A 21,695-nucleotide genomic window follows, 5' to 3' on the forward strand; every position below is an offset into this window, starting at 1 on the left:
AACGGTTATAATTTATTGTATCAAACTTATTAATTAATTAATAATTTTTAATAAATTATAATTGTTGATTGATAAAAATTAATGATAAGATTTGGTGTCAAGTTAAAAAGTTTGACACCGATGTCAAAGGATCATGCCTATATATATGGAAAAAATATTTCTCATGTTGCATGAGAAGACACTTTTCATGTTGTGACCCTTCAATTTGCATGCACAAATTTTTTTCTTTATTTTTTAATAAGTATAATCCATCACTAGTTGAATCACAATATGAGAAGAATCTTCTCATGTAACATGATAAAATTAAAACCCTATGTATATTATATATATGTATATAATAATTTTTCTTTGGTATGCCACGGGGGAATATTCCCACATAAACTAATTCAACAAAAAACGATGAGTCTTATAAACAAAAATGAGATTAGAATAAAACAAAAACTAAATAACAGGTGGGAGAGAAAGGAAGATCCGCGTGTCATCTTCCATGGGGTGATCCAACGGGAAATTTGCAAGCCAATCTGGGTAACAATTACCCTTCATATAAGCATGAACTCTGTGCACTTCTCAATCTCTAAGTTTGTTTGTAACATTTTTTTTTAAGTTAAATTCTATTTTAAGTTAAAGTTAAAGTTAAAAAAAAAAGTTAAAATTTATTTGATAATTGTTTAAATTTGTTCTTAAGGTTTTGAAAGGAGAGTGTTGTAATTTGGAAAATCCGTTTCACAAACAGTAACACAGGAAGTATAGCAAGAAAGAATAAAGAAAGCATAAAGAAAGGAGACACCAGTATTTTACAGGTTCAGAAACTCAGTGTTAGTGAGTTTCCTACGTCCTGGGGCCTAAGGAGGGTTAAACGCCCTCTGAGATTTACTCTATATTCAAATCAAGTTCAGAACCAGAGTTTACAGTATACAATTTCAAATATACAAAATTAAAGCATGTGAAGAAACTAAACACGAAAACAAATCAACAAGAAATACAATCTTGAAAAACCACATCAAGATTACGAATCATAACCAAATGGTTAAAGAAGACTTCCCAATCTTTGAGCCAGCAAAGGAATCGTAGTTCCTTTCACACGATCTCCAAGCTGATCAACATCAGCTTCACAGATCTTCCTCACAAGGTTGAGCTTCCACCTTTCGACCGTCGATCAGAAAAGTACACCGATCAATAGAACCGTCTTGTCGAGATGAACAAGTTTCTCCAAATCATCATAGATCAAATCTCAGTGTATCACTCATTATTCTCAGAATGAATGCACTCACAAACCCTAGCGAACAGTGTGTTCGAGAGAGTTCCTTTTTGGGATGGTAGCCGAATCAGAAAAAATCACGTTATGGTCACTGTGAGCTCAGCTGAGGTTAAGTGCCTCACTTGCCATCACAAGGTAAAACGACAGCGTTTTACTTGTGTTGCAAAGTGGGCCTTATCCTTTCAATTGGGCCAGCAACATAAGCAACAAATACTGAAGGAGCCCAATAGCAGATAAAAGAGATTAACACATCTATGTTTATGAAATACATATAACAAAACTCCACCTATTTCTAAACATACAACCAAATAAGAGCAGTCCAGATTTAGTGTAGGCATTTAACCCATAGGCCCATATGCAATGCATGATCATGGTGATTCAATTTTTAGCAAACCTAGAGCATCTCTAAATTTGCTAACAGGTACAGGTTTCGTAAAAATATCAGCAGGGTTAATAATGCCAGAAATCTTTTCAACAGAAACTTGTTCACTAGCTATTATCTCCCTAATAAAATGAAGCCTAACATCTATATGTTTTGTTCTTTCATGAAATGCAGAATTTTTAGAAAGATGGATAGCACTTTGTGAGTCACAATTTACCTTTGGTGGGTTCTTACCTAAACCCAACTCACACACTATACCTTTTAACCATATGGCTTCCTTGACAGCTTCAGTCAATGCCACATATTCAGCTTCTGTTGTTGACAATGCAACTATGTGCTGGAGATTGCATTTCCAGCTCACCACATTACCTCCCACAGTAAACACAAAACCAGTTAGTGATCTACGTTTATCAAGATCAGCAGCATAATCAGAATCACAATATCCAACAATATTAAAATCATTAGAATCAAGTGCAGAAAAATTTAAACATCAATTAATAGATCCATTTAAGTATCTAAGTAACCATTTAACTGCACTCCAGTGCTCTTTGCAAGGTTTACTCATAAACCTGCTTATCATGCTAACTCCATATGTTATATCTGGCCTTGTGCCAAACATAGCATACATTAAGCAGCCAACAACATTAGAATAGGGAACAGATGACATATATTGTGACTCTTCAGGAGATAATTCTCCTGAAACAGCTTTCAGCCTAAAATGAGCACCTAATGGAGTGCTAACAGGCTTGGACTGATGCATCTCAAAGATTCTTAGAACCTTTTTAACATACTCAGACTGGGATAGAGATAGATGTCTATCTTCCCTTGTCCTTGTAATTTCCATGCCAAGAATCCTCTTAGCTGGTCCAAGAAATTTCATTTCAAATTCCTTTTTCAGCATATTCTTAACATAATTTATTTCACTTAAATTTTTAGATGCAATCAACATATCATCCACATATATCAACAGATAAATGTAACAGTCATCACGTAAATTTTTAAAATAGACACAATGATGAAAATTACTTCTAACAAAACCTTTTGATAAAACAAAATCATCAAAACGTTTATACCATTGTCTGGGTGCCTGTTTGAGACCATATAAGGATCTCTTCAGCAGGCACACCATGTTTTCTGTCCCCCTCTTTACAAAGCCTTCAGGCTGTTCCATATAGATTTGCTCATCAATATTGCCATGGAGGAAAGCAGTCTTGACATCAAGCTGCTCCAGCTCTAAATCATAGATAGCAACAACAGATAGTATCAATCTTATTGATACATGCTTGACCACAGGTGATAAAATCTCATTGTAGTCAATACCTTCAACCTGGGAGTAGCCTTTAGCCACTACCCGAGCCTTGAACCTAGCTGGTTCCACTCCTGGTATTTCTGGTTTTCTTTCAAAAATCCATTTACAGCCAATTACTCTCTTTTTCTTTGGTCTCTCCACCAAAACCCAGGTATTATTTCTCTTTAAAGAGTACATTTCCTCATCCATGGCTTTTACCCAACTACCCTTGGAATCCAGCCTCATAGCCTCTTTAAAGGTAGCAGGTTCATCTAATTCAAGCACATCCCCAACTTGTAAGGCATATGCTACCACATCAGCATGTGCAAACCTACTTGGAGGTCTAATATTCCTCCTAACTCTGTCTCGTGACAGCAAGTAGTCATCAAGACCATCATTTCCCTCTTCAACCTGTCCACCTTCATCAAGGGGACCAGTTTCCAGCTCTGGCTAACCAGGAACAGCAGGCTGTTCCATTAATTCTTCCCTATCAGCATGCTGCACAGGTATGTCAGCTAGCTCCACCTGAAACTGCAAAGTTTCAGATGGTTGGGAAGAACTGGACTCACTTGTTATGTCCTTATAAAAAATATTTTCTTTGAAAATGACATCCCTACTGACCACACACTTCCTTTCAGCTACAAGCCAAAGCTTGTAACCTTTTACACCAAGGGGATACCCTATAAAGACAGACTTTAAGGCTTTAGGACTCAATTTATCTTGCCTAATGTGCATATAGGCAAGACACCCAAAAGGTTTCAGGTGATTTAGATTGGGTGGCTTATTGGACCAAAGTCCCATTGGAGTCTTAAAGTCTATGGTGGAGGAAGGGCACCTATTTATAACATAGGTGGTTGTAGCAACAGCTTCTGCCCAAAATACCTTGCCAAGACTAGATTCAGCAAGTATGCACCTCACCTTATTCAAAATTGTCCTATTCATCCTCTCAGCCACCCCATTTTGCTGGGGTGTCTCAGCACAGGTCCTATGCCTTTGGATCCCATGCTCTTTGCAAAAATCAGCAAACTGATTGTTACAAAACTCTAAGCCATTATCAGTCCTAAGAACTTTAACCCTTTTCCCAGTTTTATTCTCAACCAGGATTTTCCAATCCTCTCAACCGGGATTTTCCAATCCTTAAAACTAACAAAAACTTGATCCTTATGTTTTAGGAAGTAGGTCCAGACCCTTCTGGAATATGAGTCAACTATTGAAATGAAATAGTGACATCCAGATAAAGAACTGGGGATATTAGGAGATCCCCACAGGTCTGAATGGACATATTCAAGCACTGCCTTAGAGGTATTGCTAGTTGTAGCAAAGGGGAGCTTGTGAGTTTTTCCCAAAATACAGTTTTCACAAAACTCCACACAAGTTACCCCTTTTGAGCTAATAATACCTTGCTTATACAGCTCAGACAGCCCCTGATTGCTAATGTGTCCAAGTCTCCTATGCCAGAGAATGGATTCATCAGCTTTTGCAGCTGCCACACAGGCTTCTTGTGTGACAGCTTGGCCTTCTAATATATAGAGGCCATTCACAAGTTTTCCTCTCACGAGGACTTGTGATCCCTTGAAATATCAAGCAGTCCTTGCTTACTTCTAAACTCAAGACCACTAGAGTCAAGCATCCCTAAGGAGATCAAGTTTCTCCTTAATGCAGGAACAAATCTAACTTCTTTTAGAATTTTACAGCTCCCATCACTCATCTTGAACATGACAGACCCCACACCCTTTATTTCACACACTTGGTCATTCCCTATTAAGACTTTGCCACCCATTTGAGACTCCAGCCCACTAAGCCACTCTTTTCTGGGTGTCATATGGTTGTACACCCAGAATTCATCACCCATTCAGCTTCAAAAGTTTTATCAGACAGAACCAGTGCTTCAATACTGTTAAAGTCAGTGAGTACATTTGCATACTCAGTTTTACCTTGCTGTTTGGGGACACCCTTTGGGTTTTCAGGGCAATTCCTTTTCAGGTGGCCCTCTTTATGACAATGCCAGCACACAAGCTTGCCTTGTGATTGGCTTTTACTCTTATCTTGGTTTCCCTGGACACTTTGATTACCTTGGGGAACATAATTGTTGTTCCCCTTCTTCTTACTGTTTGACTTCCCCTTTTTATTCCCCTTTCCTTTAACATAGAGGCCTTCAGCAGTGGGCTTTTTGTGAGAAATCATCTCAACTTCTCTAGCCCTCAAGGCCTTAGTAATCTCATCAATGGTCATATTCCCCTTACTATATTTTATAGCATCCTTAACCCCTCTATAGGAGTCAGGAAGAGAATTCAAGAGGATCGGAATTTGATCCTCTTCAGAGACAACAACCCTTGCATTCTCCAGCTGTAGAGTTAACCTATTAAACTCGTCAAGGTTATCCTCTAGACACTTACTAGGATCCATCTCGAAGGAGAAAAATCTTTCCTTCAAGAACATTTTGTTGGGGGCTGACTTGGTTTGATACAGGCTCTCTAACTTTAGCCAGAGCTCATCAGGGTCAGTGATCTTGCTAACCCTACACAGTACACTATCAGAGATATTGATAACTATAAGACTATGAGCTAAAGATAGAAGGTCCTTCCTTTCTTTTGGTGTCAGGGTTTCAGGCAGGTCCTTTCCAGGTCCAAGAGCATCCTCACATTTTTGCTGGACCAACACAGCCTTCATCTTGATTTTCCACATATTGAAATCACTTCTCCCATCAAACTTCTCCACCTCCATCTTAGTGATGCCCATCTTGCCGAACCTCCACAGTTGAGCAAGCAAACCGAATGGGAGAGGGGGGGAAAATACGACAGACCAAAGAAAATAACAGAAAGAGAAATGGAACCGAAGCTCCTGATACCACTTGTTGTAATTTGGGAAATCCGTTTCACAAACAGTAACACAAGAAGCATAGCAAGAAAGAATAAAGAAAGCATAAAGAAAGGAGACACCAGTATTTTACAGGTTCAGAAACTCAGTGTTAGTGAGTTTCCTACGTCCTGGGGCCTAAGGAGGGTTAAACGCCCTCTGAGATTTACTCTATATTCAAATCAAGTTCAGAACCAGAGTTTACAGTATACAATTTCAAATATACAAAATTAAAGCATGTGAAGAAACTAAACACGAAAACAAATCAACAAGAAATACAATCTTGAAAAACCACATCAAGATTACGAATCATAACCAAATGGTTAAAGAAGACTTCCCAATCTTTGAGCCAGCAAAGGAATTGTAGTTCCTTTCACACGATCTCCAAGCTGATCAACATCAGCTTCACAGATCTTCCTCACAAGGTTGAGCTTCCACCTTTCGACCGTCGATCAGAAAAGTACACCGATCAATAGAACCGTCTTGTTGAGATGAACAAGTTTCTCCAAATCACCATAGATCAAATCTCAGTGTATCACTCGTTATTCTCAGAATGAATGCACTCACAAACCCTAGCGAACAGTGTGTTCGAGAGAGTTCCTTTTTGGGATGGTAGCCGAATCAGAAAAAATCACGTTATGGTCACTGTGAGCTCAGCTGAGGTTAAGTGCCTCACTTGCCATCACAAGGTAAAACGACAACGTTTTACTTGTGTTGCAAAGTGGGCCTTATCCTTTCAATTAGGCCAGCAACATAAGCAACAAATACTGAAGGAGCCCAATAGCAGATAAAAGAGATTAACACATCTATGTTTATGAAATACATATAACAGAGAGAGATAAAATTATTTGTTATTGGGGTTAATTATTAGGATAAATAATAAAATTTATAAATAAAAGTTTAGAATAAGGGTATAATAAATATAAAATCTCTAAAAAACTGACATATATTTTGAAAAAAGCTCCTTATGGGAGCTTTAAACTTTTAACATTTTCCTTTATTATTAATTTTTTTTTTATGATAAGAGTTTTTGTAAAATTATGTTTCACTAAGCTTTTGTTTATATAGAGAAAAAAAGTTAAAAATAAAAGCTCCCAAGACAGGTACTCTATCCAACCACGCTCGTATTTGACTCGCTAGACAAGACATGTGAGCTGCTACACCTTTCTTGGGGAGCAAAACAATAACATTACTCGAATCGCTCTATGGTGATATAGTGCAATCCTCCAACCAACCCTTTTGAGCTAGAACGTGCTAAAATGCACTATTTTGACAACAAAAAGATGGTTTCATATTTTCATCTAATCGATATGATCTTAGTCTCGTTGAAAAGATGAAAGAGAGATATACAACTTTTATGAAAAACATGAGATCCAAATCCATCATGTTGGATACGAAAAATTGGCTGAAAGATAACTTTAAGAAGATTTTCACTAGATGGTTGCTCCTCATTTATTGTTTTAAGTCATTATAGCTTTACCAATGCTCCAATACTCTAATTCAACTCAATTGTCCTACAAAGCAAGCAAAAATCGTTCACATAAATCAATAATTCAAACTCCATGTTTTTTAGCCAAATAACTTGAATTTTCATACTTTTGACTAAATATAAGAGTGATTATAGCTCTTAAAAGATGATAAACTACATGTTTATCTGTCGTTATAACAAACTCTAATGACTAAGGCGCATCATAAGTCATGCTGTTGTCATTCTTCAAATTGATCAACAGCCAATTGTCCAAGTCGCAAAAAAGAAGAAGAGATAAATTGAGTTTTTTAATTGGGATTAATGTTTCTCATATTGTAGGCGATAATTTTATCTCATATATACATATAAAAGCGTGTGTGATTTATTTTTATTTTTTCTCTTCACATGACCCCACATGGTCCCACACACTTTTATGTATGTGTAAGATAAAATTAACTCATGTAACATGAAAAACATTAATATCTTTTTAATTCTAAATAAATTTAAGAATAATAACAACAACGAGAATAAAGCACACAAAAAATTTAACAAGGAAAAACTCTTTGGATCGATAGGGAAAAAAAATTACATTGTTATACTAAAAGTTAAAATAATTTCAAATATCAAAGGGGGTTGGTTCAAGTGGTATATGCTTGATTCTGCTTAAGCAAGGTCTTAGGTTCAAGTCTTTGTGAATGCAAAGATTTCCCTTTAGAAGAATTAGCCTCACCATAATGTGGATGTTTTCAACTCGAACATGATTGCATCCCGTTGAGGATACCTATGTTTTATCCACACACAAAATAGTTTTAAGTGAAAAGAACAAGTTAACCTTTAGATTCAAGTTCTCCAATTTTCACTCGACAATTGCTCCCACATTTTCTACTCCGATAATATTTAACTTAATCAAGAATTCAAGATAACAAAATAATAGTTTTAATGTTATCTTAGAGGCTTATAATCAGTAAGCAAATACATATAAGACGAATGATAAGTGTCCAAGACACTATGTTTTTATGGTTAAAAATATAGTGTTAAAACAATAAAGCAGTAAAACAAAATGAATTGTCAACAAATAGAAGATTCTGAATAATTGTTGTTGTTTCAGGTTGTTGAAACTAGAATAACAAAATGCCAATATGATAAGCACGAGGCAACAATGGAATCCGCAGAGCAATGAGAAAATCAGAAATTAAATAATAAATAAAATAAAAATTGTAACGCTCGCTCCACTGGGCGAGCAGCTCGCAAAGCTCCTCGCTGAAGCGAGCAAGTGCGCGAGCAACTCGCAATGCTACTCGCTAAAGCGAGTGATTGGGTGACAGACAAAAATTGCTCGCTTTAGCGAGCTCCTTAGCGAGCGGGTCCAAAATTCAGAAGCCCACATTTTCTCTTTAAATACGAAGCGAAAGAAGCCGTGAAATTTATTCTGGAACGCGAAGAAAGAGTCAGAGACCGAGACGAAGCAAAGGAAGGAGCGGAAGAAAACACTGGATCGTTGCAGAGGAGAAGGAAGGAAGCACTTTTGCATCATTGGTCATCACTTTTAGACAAGTTTATCATGAACTCAGTTTCTTTTACTGTTTATTTCAATTCTGCCTTTATAATTATGAGTAGCTAAATTATTTTAGTAGATAGGAAGATACAAAACCAATGGGTTCTTAGTTGATGTTTGTTTATTCTTATGAATTACATTATTGTTTCTAAATTATGCAATCAATCTGATAGTTATGCTTAGTTTTATTTATGACTTGATCACTCGTAGATAAACATATGAGTCATATATGACAATAAGGATGTTGGTATGTGATTCTGATTGGTTGATTGCTGGAATTTGCATGATCTAGGGATAGACTTGTGAATTTTATAACTGTGAGTTCTTGCGTTAATGCTTATTTTGTGAAAAAGTACTAAGAGATTAGGCTTTGGATTAGAATAAAGAATTAAATTACCAAGCGATTGAGATTTAGTCAATTATAGAAAGATCTGTTAATAATTTAATCTTGAATGTAATCGTAAGATTAGGAAAACTCGTTAAGAAACCATTGGGGAAGTTAAATTCTAACTACGCCTTTTTATTAAAAATCTTAAATCAATTTATAGTATTCTAAATTGTGAATTTAATTTCTAAAATATTAAAAATCAAAAATAGTTTTACAAATTCTGCTTTTAATTAAATCACAATATTCTCAAGAAAATCTTTAATGATCGATCCAACTTTAATTAAATAAATATATTATTGCTTGGTCATCAGTCCTCGTCCTCGTGGGATCGACAACTTTCTTATCACTTTATTACTTGTACGACCGGTACACTTGCCGAGTTCGTCAACAACGAACCTAAGAGGGGAATTCAATGAATCTCTTCAAGCCTTTGTTCTCAATTTGTCTTAACTCGATCTCGTTTGGTGGACATGATAGTATAAGGGTAGGATATGATATGGGCTGATAAGCTGAAATCATGTCCTGTGTTTGATGAACACCTGATTAGCAATCTGATAAAATTATGTAAAAGGAGAAAGGAGAAAAAAAAATATAATGCAATAAATATAAATATATTGCGTAGCGTGGGGATATATTGGGTATCCAATATTGGTATCCTATCCTGTTGAATCCTAACCCAACTTCCCCATATGATAAGAAATCATGTATTGGATAGGATAAAATGAGACAATAGGATAAGCTAATCATATCATGTTGACCCACCAAACAAGAGATAAAATGTAAGATATGATATATTATCCTATCCTGTATTCTTTATCAGGTGCTCCAAACAAGCTCTTAATGAAGGAGAACTCAATGACTCGCAATAAGACTTTATAAACTTTTTGTCTTAAATCCGGTTATTGTTCAGTAACATCATGATTTGAATAACTTTCCAAAAATTAATTTTTTAAAAATAGGATCAAGCATTTAGCTTCTAAAGCTGGTTATAAGAATATTTCCTAGATTTCAACAATAAATTTATTTTCCAATACTATCATGATTTGAAATCTTCTCAATTATCTTTAAAAAAAATGTGCATTGAAAAAAGTATTTTGTAAAACTTTACTATTTAACTTTTTATTTTCCAAATTAAAAATCATATTTTTAAAATTATCTATTTTTTTTTTATTTTTTTTTTATCTTTGTTTCCTAGTTTTTAAACCTTAAGATAATGCAATTTAAAGCAAGATTGTTGTTTGCCTCATTCGCTCATTATAAGGAATTTAATGTTTCGTATCAAATATTTGATCTTCGCAATTCAATGACAACTTTGTTGAATTCTCTTCTTCATAATTTATCACATATTAAATCTTACAACAAAATTTCAACAACTCAAGAATCAAATGTGACATGGCCCCATATATTTATTATCATCAAAACCAAACAAAGCACGATACTCGACATACTCAAGCTAATCAAGGGTATAACCACAATGTTTGATTTACAAAGCATCTATACAACCCATTTCATTGACTGAGCTAAATCCAAAAGAACAAACATCCTTTGTCATGTGAGATTCCATCTCTATAGGATTCTTTATCACAATATTCCAAGGGGTGACCCGTTAATCCGTTCTGACTATTCATTGTTGTAAAAGATAATGGGTGAAAATTTACCTATAGATTCGAATGTGTGTATAATATAAGAGATAATAATTAACAGTATAATTAAAGTACAACAAAAAGTTTAAGAACAGACTAACTTGATCAATGGAAAGGATGATATGTGAGTATGCAGAGTAAATCCGAGCCCAACATTATTGTTTCTTTAAGATAATTTGTTTTTCTACTGAAGTCGAAAGTTGATGAACACTTGTCTCCTAGGATAGAACGTATTGACGTCTTCAGAACGATGTCACTATCAATCAGAAGCCCGGACGAACACAACAGGATTCTTGAGGAATCACACCAGAAAGTATAGATGCAAGCATGCACGGATGAAACAAAAATTCGGCAGATGATGCAAAAAATTTCGATAATTTTCTAAAGGGATCATTGTCTATATATGACATCAGAAAGACACAATAAACTACCGCCGGCGAACCATTGCGACCGACGACATTAAATCATTACAACCGGTGACCGGTTCATTTCATATTTAACTGAGCGCACCACTTCGATTCAAAATAAAACCGGCAGGAAGCAACTTTTCGGATAGGGACATTTTGGACAAAAATAAATAAAATAATTTAAAATAATTTATTTTTATTTCACACACACGACCTGACCGATCCGAGCCAAGCTTGTAAAGTCCTTGCTTATTTAAAAATATTTGTTACAAAAGTAAAAAATACTTAGATTAAAAAAACATATCTGACTTTTAATTTCTATTTTTTTTTCAAAATTAAATTTTTTAACTTAGAAAGAAGAAGCAGGTTTTGATTTTTTTTTGACTTATTTTAATGTATATCTAAACAAACTTTGTAATAGAAGTATTTTTTCCTTAAAAAAAATTGAAACAGAATTTTTTAATATAGTTCACAGTCCTTTCACTAAAAAATTAACACCTGCATTAATTTTTTTTTTTAGAGATTTCAACCTTTTCTCTCTCCTCAGTCCACCCAATTTTTTTTTTGCTCAGCATAGTAACTTCGCTCCATTGAAACATGCCCTTATTTAAAAAATTAATATAATTGTTTTCCGGGAAAAAAATTATGTATTTTTAAAATAACACACTCAAAAGGACTACAAATGACTCCAGTTATCTGTTTCTATGAGGTGCGTTAATAATAAACAGCTTTGTTTTAATTTTTTAATCACGTCAAAAGTAATTATTGAAATTCAGCCAAATCCCGAACATGGCCTAATTCTCTCTCATCTCAACCGACTCAGTACTCTCTATGATCTATCTGACTTTCTCTCTCCAAAATTAGCTCCAATCCAAACCCTAACCTACCAGTTCCGTTCCCAACTGAGAACCAGAGACAAACGTTGGGATTCAATTCGCATAAGTTAAATGCGTGCTGCTTCATATTGCAGCGAAGAAACTTCAATCCTTCTTATCAACGATGGAGGTCTGGAACGACGATTTTCTGGAGGTGGAGATTGGGAGTTCCGTGGAGTCGTTCCAGAGGTTTCTGGCTTCGCAAAAAGAGTTATTGCATAACCAGATCGATCAGTTTCAGGAAATCGTCGTTACGCAATGCAATCTCACCGGCGTCAATCCTCTCTCTCAAGAGATGGTGTGCTTTCTCTGTCTTGGTTGTTTATCTATTGCCTATGGAGCTGTTCTGAAACCTTTTAATTTTATTTTATTTTGAATTTTTATTATAAAGTAATTGCTCTTTTAATAACTGCTCTGAAACATTTGATTTTTTTGTGCAGGCAGCTGGAGCTCTGTCGATAAAAATTGGTAAGTTCTGTCTAGAACATCATTTATTTTTTCTGAGAAGATTTAATTAACATTGATAATTGACGTATATGCTTGATCGTATTTTTATCTTTATTTTTGGGCTCACTTTTATGGCATCCAACTTGACCCTTCTTGCATAGTATTGTTGATGTTTATATTTCATGGTTGGCTTATATCTCTCAAATGTACGTTGGTTATAGTGTTTTTCTATTCCATATCCAAGTTTATTAGAGTTAATCTTCCAGCCAATCTTTGTTCTTTATGACTTCTAAGTAACTGTCAATGCTGGTATTAAATATTTCCTTTATTTAATCAGATGGAATGAGTGAACTGAAACTGGAATTGTTTCTCTCTCTCTCTCTTTTCTCTCTAAATATGTCTGCCTTATTTTAAGCATTGTTTAGGATTTTTTCAAATCTTTCTGCTGTTTGTTTCGTGTCTGATGTGTCTATAATTTAATCCAATCTTGCAGGAAAAAGACCTAGGGATTTATTAAATCCAAAGGCTGTAAATTATATGCAATCAGTTTTTTCCATTAAAGATGCAATTAGCAAGAAAGAATCTCGTGAGATCAGTGCTTTATTTGGTGTCACAGTGACTCAGGTTTATATTACTCCACTTCCTGTCTACATCTCTCTCTCTCTCTCTCTCTCTCTCTCTCTCTCTCTCCCCTTGCGCTTTAGTCCTTTCTATTTCGTCCTTATGGAGTGATATATGTAAACAAGATGTTTTATGCAGATATATTTCCTGTTTCGCTCCTTTGTAGTTACTCATCTGTTTTTAGTTTGTTATCCTTCCCCAGCTGTTGTTAGATTCTTATCACTACCCATTTCGAGGTGTAAATTTTATTTTAAAGATTACATGTTTCCTAGTTCCTGTTATGCATTAATTTTTATGAGTCTTTGATCTTTGTATTTAGGTACGTGACTTTTTCACTAGTCAACGATCAAGAGTAAGAAGACTAGTTCAGTTGTCAAGGGAGAGGGCATTAAGATCTAATTCTTGTGAAGAACCTCATGATGGGCAAATAAACTCTGATCCTGTGAGACCGTTAAATCCAGCGCCCTTAAACTCTGTCGGCCCCACCAATGCTGAAGAAGCATCTTGTTCAACACAGGAAGCAGCTTTGTCTGATCTAGATGACTTAGATAAACAATTTGTTGATAACATTTTTAGTCTAATGCAGAAAGAGGAAACATTTTCTGGGCAGGAGAAATTGATGGAATGGATATTGACTATAAATAATTTTTCAGTATTGTTGTGGTACATGATCAGTTTCTTCAATTGTTTGGTATTGTTGAATCATAGTTAGTTATATTTTAAGATTCATTTATTTTGTTATATGTTTGTAGGTTTTTGACCAGAGGGGGTGCAATGACTTTAGCGACTTGGTTGAGTAAAGCAGCTATTGAAGAACAAACTAGTGTCCTTCTTCTTATCTTGAAGGTAAATCTGTATTCTCTGGTTAATATGCAATATTTGCAGCTTTAATTGGCACATGACTAAATATTATCAAACTTTCTGGTTAACTGGCTTGCAGGTTCTTTGTCATTTGCCTTTACATAAAGCCCTTCCTATACACATATCAGCTATATTGCAGAGTGTTAATAGACTACGGTTCTACAGGACATCAGGTGTGCTTACCTTTCCCTGGCCTAATGTCCATCAAACTTAACACTAATTTTCTTGTGGGCATATATGTGATAACAGTCTAACATATTTTCTTGTGGTAGGAAATACTTTAACATGTGGTTAGCCTGTTTGCCCCCGGCGACCCCTCTTATAATAACATGGCTAATTCCAAGTCGTCAATTATGCTTGTTTTATTGTATTTCAGAATTGTATATTTCTCTGTTTTCCTTTTTCGTTGGTTGTACCAGGAGACTAGATTTTATTTTCATTCCAAGCATGACTTCTAGGTTTTCATATTGCTTTAGTTGGCAAATTTCTTCTTATTAATGACATTATTGATATTAGAATTCAGAATTAGCAAGACAGAGAGGAGGGAGGGGGGATGAGTTGACTATTGAATCCAATTTTTTCTTTAATTGATACCTGCCATCTTTTTTCATACAGCCAAATAATAATTAAGATATGTGTTAATTTTTGTCTTTGAGCTATAGAAGTCATGTTCAGATTGATTGATGTAACACTTCAACCTTTTCAACATTTTGTTTGATGCATGTCAGTAGTTTCAAATCTTAACTTTGGTGGGGGTGCTGTTTGATATCACTTATAAATCCAATAATTGTATTAACTTCATAAACTTTTTGAATTATAATCTCACTCATTTAAGGATCAGACATATCAAACAGGGCAAGGGTTTTGTTATCAAAGTGGAGCAAATTATTAGCAAGGAACCAGGCAATAAAGAAACTCAATGGTGTTAAACCTTCTAGCGATGGTCAAAAAGAGATAATGCTTTCGCAGAGGCAAGCTTTCGTCTTTATCTCTTCTCCATGCAAAATTTGATGAATCTCCTTTCTCAATTATTGTGATTTCTATTATTGCAGTATTGGTCAAATTATAGGCTCTGAATCATGGCATTCAAACATTGATGTTCCTGTAAGTGTTTTCTTAAACATATACATTCATTTCATCTGGCAATGGCTTTTAAGTTTGCATGTTTCTTAGTAGTTGTTCTTGATCTCAGGAGGACATTCTTGCTCTCTCAAATGAATGTTCAGATAATTTCAGGTATGTTTAGGTTGATTGCTTTTAGTCATTTTTTACTGAATTAGTCTTTCTGCCGATAATCCTGTATGGTTATTGTGCCATATCTATTTGAGTTAATTGGCTTTGCCTTTGCTACTTGTGAAAATGCTCATATTTTTCTTCTCTGTTCAGGAAACTGGAATCTCCACAAGCTGTGAAATTGTTGCTACCCAGCTCGGATGATTCTAATAAGAAGCCCACCCTTGGTGTATCTTCAACTCGTATCCTTGGAATTCATTTTTGTTGAATTGACTATTTCTTGTTTACTGCTTCCTTTTTTCCCCTTCATAAAGTTTGGCAGAATGCTGATGGATTTCCATCGATATTCTATAAGCATATAAAATCACAAACACAGGAAATAAAATGCTTTATATAAAACCTTAGAATGGTATTTTGGAGTGATGATGGTGGGTTCATTAATTTCTTTCAAACTTACAAGGACCAAAATGGTGGTTTACTCAATAAATTTGCCAATGGTTCATGTTAGTTGTTGAGTCATGCTAAATGTAGACTATATCTCTTTTCATATTCCTCAACCCCTATCAGAATCTAGAGAGCGCAGAAAAGTGCAATTGGTGGAGCAGCCAGGCCAAAAATCAGTGAGCAGAAACCCGCAGGTGACAAGAGCAGGGCCTGTAAGTCAAGGCCGTCCCATGTCTGCTGATGATATCCAGAAAGCAAAAATGCGCGCGTTATTTATGCAGAGTAAGTATGGGAAAACTGGTGCTACAAAAGAAAGGAAAGAAGCAAAGATTAATGGTCTGAATAAACCTCAGACAAATCATGGCAGCATTGCAGCTTGCTCATCTAAAGTTCCTGTTCCACCCAAAATTGAAGATGACAAGAAAACTCCATTGCTTCCCTCTAAAACAACTAATAGACCAGAAGCTTCTTGTTCTAAAATGAAAATGGATTTGAAGGAACCTCTTTGGGAGAAGTGTAAGAGGGTGCAAATCCCATGGAAAACACCAGCAGGTATATTTGCAATTTTTTTGTTGGTTCCATCAATTATATGCCAATAATCTAAGAATAAAAAAATTGGTGAAACTCTTTGACATCCGAAAAAAATGAATGAAAGACAGATTGAGAACAGACCATATTAAGAGATTTGCCGATGTTGAGTTAAAAAGAGGTATATCTTAGTCGAGTCTCTACCTGCACATATTCTTGGAGGACAATTCAGACGCTTCTTTGCTACCTTTGACGCTAAACACTACGGGTCCCATCCCCTTTTGGCAGCTTTTATTAAGTATGACGCAGCAGTTATTAAAGCAATAAATACAAAATACATAGTAGATTATTTCAGCAGGAATGAGAAAGATGTTTGGATTTCTCTTGGTGGCGTTGTGCTGGCCATAACAGGTTCATATTCATTTTCACTTTGTGTACAGAACTCCTAATCATTCTTAATCTCTTGCAATCCATAACTCCTAGATAAGATGTGAACTTTTTTCTTATTGCAGGAACTGAAACACTATTCGCTGATGTTGGACATTTCACAGTTTGGTCAATACAGATAAGTATTTGCTCTGTGACATACCCTGCTCTCATATTGGCTTATGCTGGACAGGCCTCAGTAAATATCATTACAATGTAAAAAATGTTCAAAATTTGACCACATTGGTCAAATATGAGAGCAGGGTATGTCACAGAGCTCATACTTATTTGTATTGACCGAACTGTGAAATGTCCAACATCAGCAAATAGTGTTGCAGTTTCTGCAATAAGAAATCATATCTAGAGGAGTTATGGACTGCACAAGATTAAGAATGAATGATTAGGAGTTCTATACACAAAGTGAAAACGAATATGAACCTGTTATGGCCAGCACAACGCCACCAAGAGAAATTCAAGCATCTTTACTGTTCCTGCTGAAATAATCTGCTATGTATTTTGGATTTATTGCTTTAATGACTGTTGCGTCATACTTGATGAAATTGTACACGCCAATTCGCACATACTTTATCTTAGTCGAGTCTCTACCTGCACATATTCTTGGAGGACTATTCAGACGCTTCTTTGCTACCTTTGACGCTAACACTATTGATCCCATCCCATTTTGGCAGCTTTTATTACCTTATATAAATAGAGCAGGAGTCCTTTTCTGACCTCATGTTCTGTTGGGTATATTGGGCAGTTGTATATACTTACTATTTTAACAATGTTAAGAGATTAATAGAAGATTACTGTACAAATCTGTTTCTTGGGATTTAAGATTCAAATACTCACACGGATTTGTTTGAGGATTTTAGGATCTTCCCTTTCTCCCAAAGGTTGGTCCATGGTCCAAATTGATTTTTTTTTCGACGCCTTATCTGCACATTGTGCTAAACTGGTGTGATAGTCCTAAATCTCTAATGAAGAATGGGCTTTAAACCACCTCGTTTGAGGACTTGATAATTGACTTTATACGAGCTATGCTAAGTCGTAAATATTGAAAAGTTGGTCGCAGGGACGAAGGACCAGTTTTACAAATTGACTCTAGCATGTTTGATCACTATTAAAATATTTTTAAAAGCAATAGTATTACTATCTGAATTTCATGTAAAAAATTCCGTATTCATCGCAATTAGATGTTCTCTGTTCCTTTACAGTTTATACTATTGCCGTGGCTCATGGGAATAAAATAGTATTGGGCGTGATCCAGTATTAATATATGTCGCTTCATTTTTGCTTAATGAGCAAAGAAGAGGGAAATTCAGTGCTGCACCAGGATCAGTACATGATTCTGAATTACTGATGCATAGTAGTGATGGAAATGTATGAGGTACTACTGCCCAAATAAAAGACGAGAATATACAAATCTGAATTTCTTAAAATATAACCGGGGTTTTAACTTTCCAACCCTCCCTAAGTTAGCATAGGCATTCTTGAGAACAGTGTAAACTTTCAAAGTTAATTTTGTCTACTCCATACGGCCTCTTACACTGTAGATATCAATTTTTTGATTCTAATGAATAAAAATGGGCTGTGTTTTGATTACCGAATCCAGAAAGGAACTTTTCCATGTAATATTCATCGTACAAGTTAAATATGATACATTTGATGTAGCGATTTTATTTTTGTAATTTGCAATCATGATCACAGATCTGGATGGAGCATTGGTTCTTTATCTATGGCGTGGAGGATTTTATGATATTTTTCATGGCGTCTTCTTTGCATGTTTATACTACAAAGTAGTTTTGGTTGTGGGGTATGACTTTGAAGGTTTAAACTCGGTGGATATGTAAAATGCATCCTGCCATGATAAGAATTCTAGCATCGAACTAATCCCATCTGAGGCTTTATTGGCGTGTGACTTTATTTTTGTTGGCTGTAATAATCAGGGACCGTAAACTGCAAGCAGTTGTCCATTTCTTTTGGTGACTTTTATGCAACATTCTGGTGTATGGCTACACCCTTTGAAAATAACAAGTTAGTAGCAATCTCAATCCTGAAAACACATGAAGGGCTGTGGGATCGTTTTATTTGTCATTCTAAACGAATGTGGCCAGCCACATTTTCTTTTATTCCTTTTCAACTCTTGAAACACAATTGATTTGCCGCTCCTGGGGCTTGATTATTTATCACTAAATTCATTATGGAAGTTTGTAAATCTTGTAATTTTAAGTAAAATTGGCAAATGATCTGATGGAGTTAAGTTATTTATATTAGATATTTACCAGGTTAACAGGTCATGGATAAGTGTCTAGCTAACCTTAATACAGTTTTGATATTGAAATTTTCCTGTATCTCTTTTCATTCTTGAATTTGGCTGCGGTGCCTATTATTCTATTGCAGCCACAAAGCATCTGTTCGATGCTTGTATACAATTTGCTTTCTCCCTTTATATTTTGTGTGGTAATCCTGGAAGAAGTGAAATTGCCATACGAATTTTGTTCTGCTTTCGTTTTTGTGGTTCTTGTAAATCGTTTAATCAAGTCTTTCTTTTACGTTTTAATTTTTTTTCAGTTTTCAAAATTTTCCTTTTTTGGTTCCTCTTCCCTTTTTGCAGAAGTGAAACTTAAAGATACCTGGAGAGTTGGTGCTGGTGAAAATAGCAAAGAGGTTGATGTCCAGATAAACAGAAACCGCAGGGACAAGGAAACTATTTATCAGACTGTCCAGGAGATGCCTTCTAATCCCAAGGAGCCGTGGGACATCGAAATGGACTATGATGACACTTTGACACTGGAAATTCCTATTGAACAGCTACCGGATGTTGATGGTGCAGAAATAGCAGTTTCCCCCAATCAAGTTGCATCTCATGCTGTTCAAGGGGTGGCCACCACATCTTCAACCGATAATGCAGCTACTGCTGAGCCTGATTTAGAATTGCTTGCCGTGCTGCTAAAGAACCCAGAGTTGGTATTTGCCTTAACTTCTGGACAAGCTGGCAGCATTCCAACTGAGGAAACCGTGAAGTTGCTTGACATGATCAAGAGAGGTGGTGTGAACTTGGGTTTAAGTGAAAATAAAAATGGCAATTATGGCATGAGTGCAAAGGTCCCAGAGAAGATGGAAATTTCTCTCCCATCTCCAACTCCTTCAAGCGATCCAAGAACGGTGCGTGATTTGAGTTCATACTGCAACTATTTGTCAAAGATCTTATCATCATGTCTGATGTCTCCTTTTACAGTGCCATGCACTCTCCGCTTTAGCCATGTTGGCTTGGACGTGTTGAGTGTGGAAAGCAGATAGCACTTGTAGCATAGGGTGTTGGGGGAAATGGGTTTTTCCATGGTGGCCCAAATTGAGATCGAAATAAATTAATTTCTAAGTTGTTCTCTTTTTTTTTTTTTTTTTTTTTTTTTTTTTGTCTTTTGTCAAGATGTTGCGCGTTCAAGTTCTTGGATGCCACGTAAAAAGTATTCTATATTAGCATATGGCCAATTTAGGGAATCCAATAGGTTTAGTCTTACAAATTTTCGTGCTACTAATAGGGTTCCCTGGAGTAGTTCTGCTTGTATTTTGAATAGGCAATTAGGTTGATGCTTGTGTTATTTACATTGCTTACACCCTTAGTCTGGCCCAGAATGCATGAATTGCTCCTCGCTATTTCCTTACAATTGTCAACGTGCTAAAAACTTTGAAATCATTAATATAGTCATTAATTATAACTAATAGCTTCCCATGTTATCAATTTTTCAGAGTGGATGGAGCACCGAAGTTTCTAAGAACCCTTTTTCACGGCGAAGATTAGAATCCGACAGAATTATGCAGAGCTCTACCACAGTGGTAACTACCAACTTATTATCTCAGGCTCCGGCAACTGGCTCTGCAGTGATGCAACAGCCGACAGTTGTGCTTCAATCTTCGAAGCAGCACACCAGCACAACAGTTTCTCAATATTCACGGCCTCAGGCAACAAATATCGTTCCTGAAAGGCAACCACCACACGCTCTTTCCTCTATGCATGTTCAAACACCATCCTTGGATATAGGTTTAACTATGAAGAACATAATCACTGCAAATGCATCTTCAGTTAACTTACCTGGTGCACGTTCACCTCTAGCAATGCGGGCTGATGGCACGAGTAATTTTAAACCAGTACCTAATTTGAGTGTCCAAGAGGGTTTGCCTAACGCATTCCCGCAATCCTTCATGTTGTCCTCACCAACGCCATCATTTTCAGCCACACAACAACAAAGACATCATCCACATTTGCCACAGCAGGCCCATTTCACTGAACCTTCCTATCGTAACACTGTACATTCCTACCCACCACAAGTCGAAAAATCAGGTCCTGTGTCAGATGTGTGGAGAATTAGGCAGGATATGTCATCCAGATATCATACTCAACGAAATCATAACAACTATAACACAATGGTTGGGGGGTCCATGCAATCTGGTTCCTCGGATAGAAATAATAATGGAAGGGAAGAATTTGAATCATGGAGTCCAGAGAATAGCCCAACTAGAAATCCTAGGTATGTTCCAGGTAGAAATTACCCAGAGTCCAGAATGAATAATGTAAGAAATCATAGGCCTGAATGGTCAAGGCAGCGGGGTTCTTCTGGACACGGGGACCCTGGTAGGCAGGGGAACAAAAGGTGGCATGATCAGAGACGATGATTTTTCTCTTCACATTGATTTGGTCTTAAAGGGATTTTATCTGACTCATTAATTTTCGGGATGTATAGAGTTGCATTCTGATAACAATGATTTTCATATTGGTGATTGGAGAGTGGAGATGGAAGTAGACCTCAGTATGAAGTAACTGTAGGATAAGGATGATATTACAGTTAGTGCGGTTGCAGTGTCTAGAATATCATGAGTTTGACTTGTTTGTCAATTGTAAAAAAAAAACCAAAATTCACCACAAAAAGGATTGTTTTTGCTTTTAGTTCGGTATTTTTTATGTCTTTTTATCTGGCTAATTTTCTTTGAAAATTTTGAAATTTCACGAACTA

General features: G+C 35.9%; 1 protein-coding gene across 1 annotated transcript; it reads left to right on the top strand.

The window, feature by feature from the left end:
- Positions 1 to 12,047: 12,047 nt before the first annotated feature.
- LOC133312220 (homeobox protein LUMINIDEPENDENS) lies at positions 12,048 to 21,629 on the top strand. Its single transcript, XM_061513395.1, has 13 exons — positions 12,048 to 12,418; positions 12,561 to 12,588; positions 13,061 to 13,212; positions 13,508 to 13,851; positions 13,941 to 14,034; positions 14,129 to 14,222; positions 14,891 to 15,020; positions 15,102 to 15,153; positions 15,242 to 15,285; positions 15,436 to 15,524; positions 15,850 to 16,278; positions 19,298 to 19,848; positions 20,434 to 21,629. The coding sequence occupies exons 1-13, from the start codon at positions 12,245 to 12,247 to the stop codon at positions 21,355 to 21,357; spliced, it is 3,105 nt and encodes a 1,034-aa protein (XP_061369379.1). The 5' UTR covers positions 12,048 to 12,244; the 3' UTR covers positions 21,358 to 21,629.
- The last annotated feature ends 66 nt before the right edge of the window (positions 21,630 to 21,695 follow it).

The sequence above is a fragment of the Gastrolobium bilobum genome, unplaced genomic scaffold, assembly GCF_033153095.1.
Source record: "Gastrolobium bilobum isolate Gb01-03AN ecotype WA unplaced genomic scaffold, APGP_CSIRO_Gbil_v1 utg6685, whole genome shotgun sequence".
In the NCBI taxonomy this organism is placed as follows: domain Eukaryota; kingdom Viridiplantae; phylum Streptophyta; class Magnoliopsida; order Fabales; family Fabaceae; genus Gastrolobium; species Gastrolobium bilobum.

Bases quoted from the DNA above. Each gene is read 5' to 3' on its own strand.
- LOC133312220 (XM_061513395.1), top strand. From the start codon at position 12,245: ATGGAGGTCTGGAACGACGATTTTCTGGAGGTGGAGATTGGGAGTTCC. The intron at 13,213-13,507 runs GTCTACATCTCT...CTTTGTATTTAG, and splicing joins TTTATATTACTCCACTTCCT to GTACGTGACTTTTTCACTAG. The intron at 15,154-15,241 runs GTAAGTGTTTTC...TCTTGATCTCAG, and splicing joins ATTCAAACATTGATGTTCCT to GAGGACATTCTTGCTCTCTC.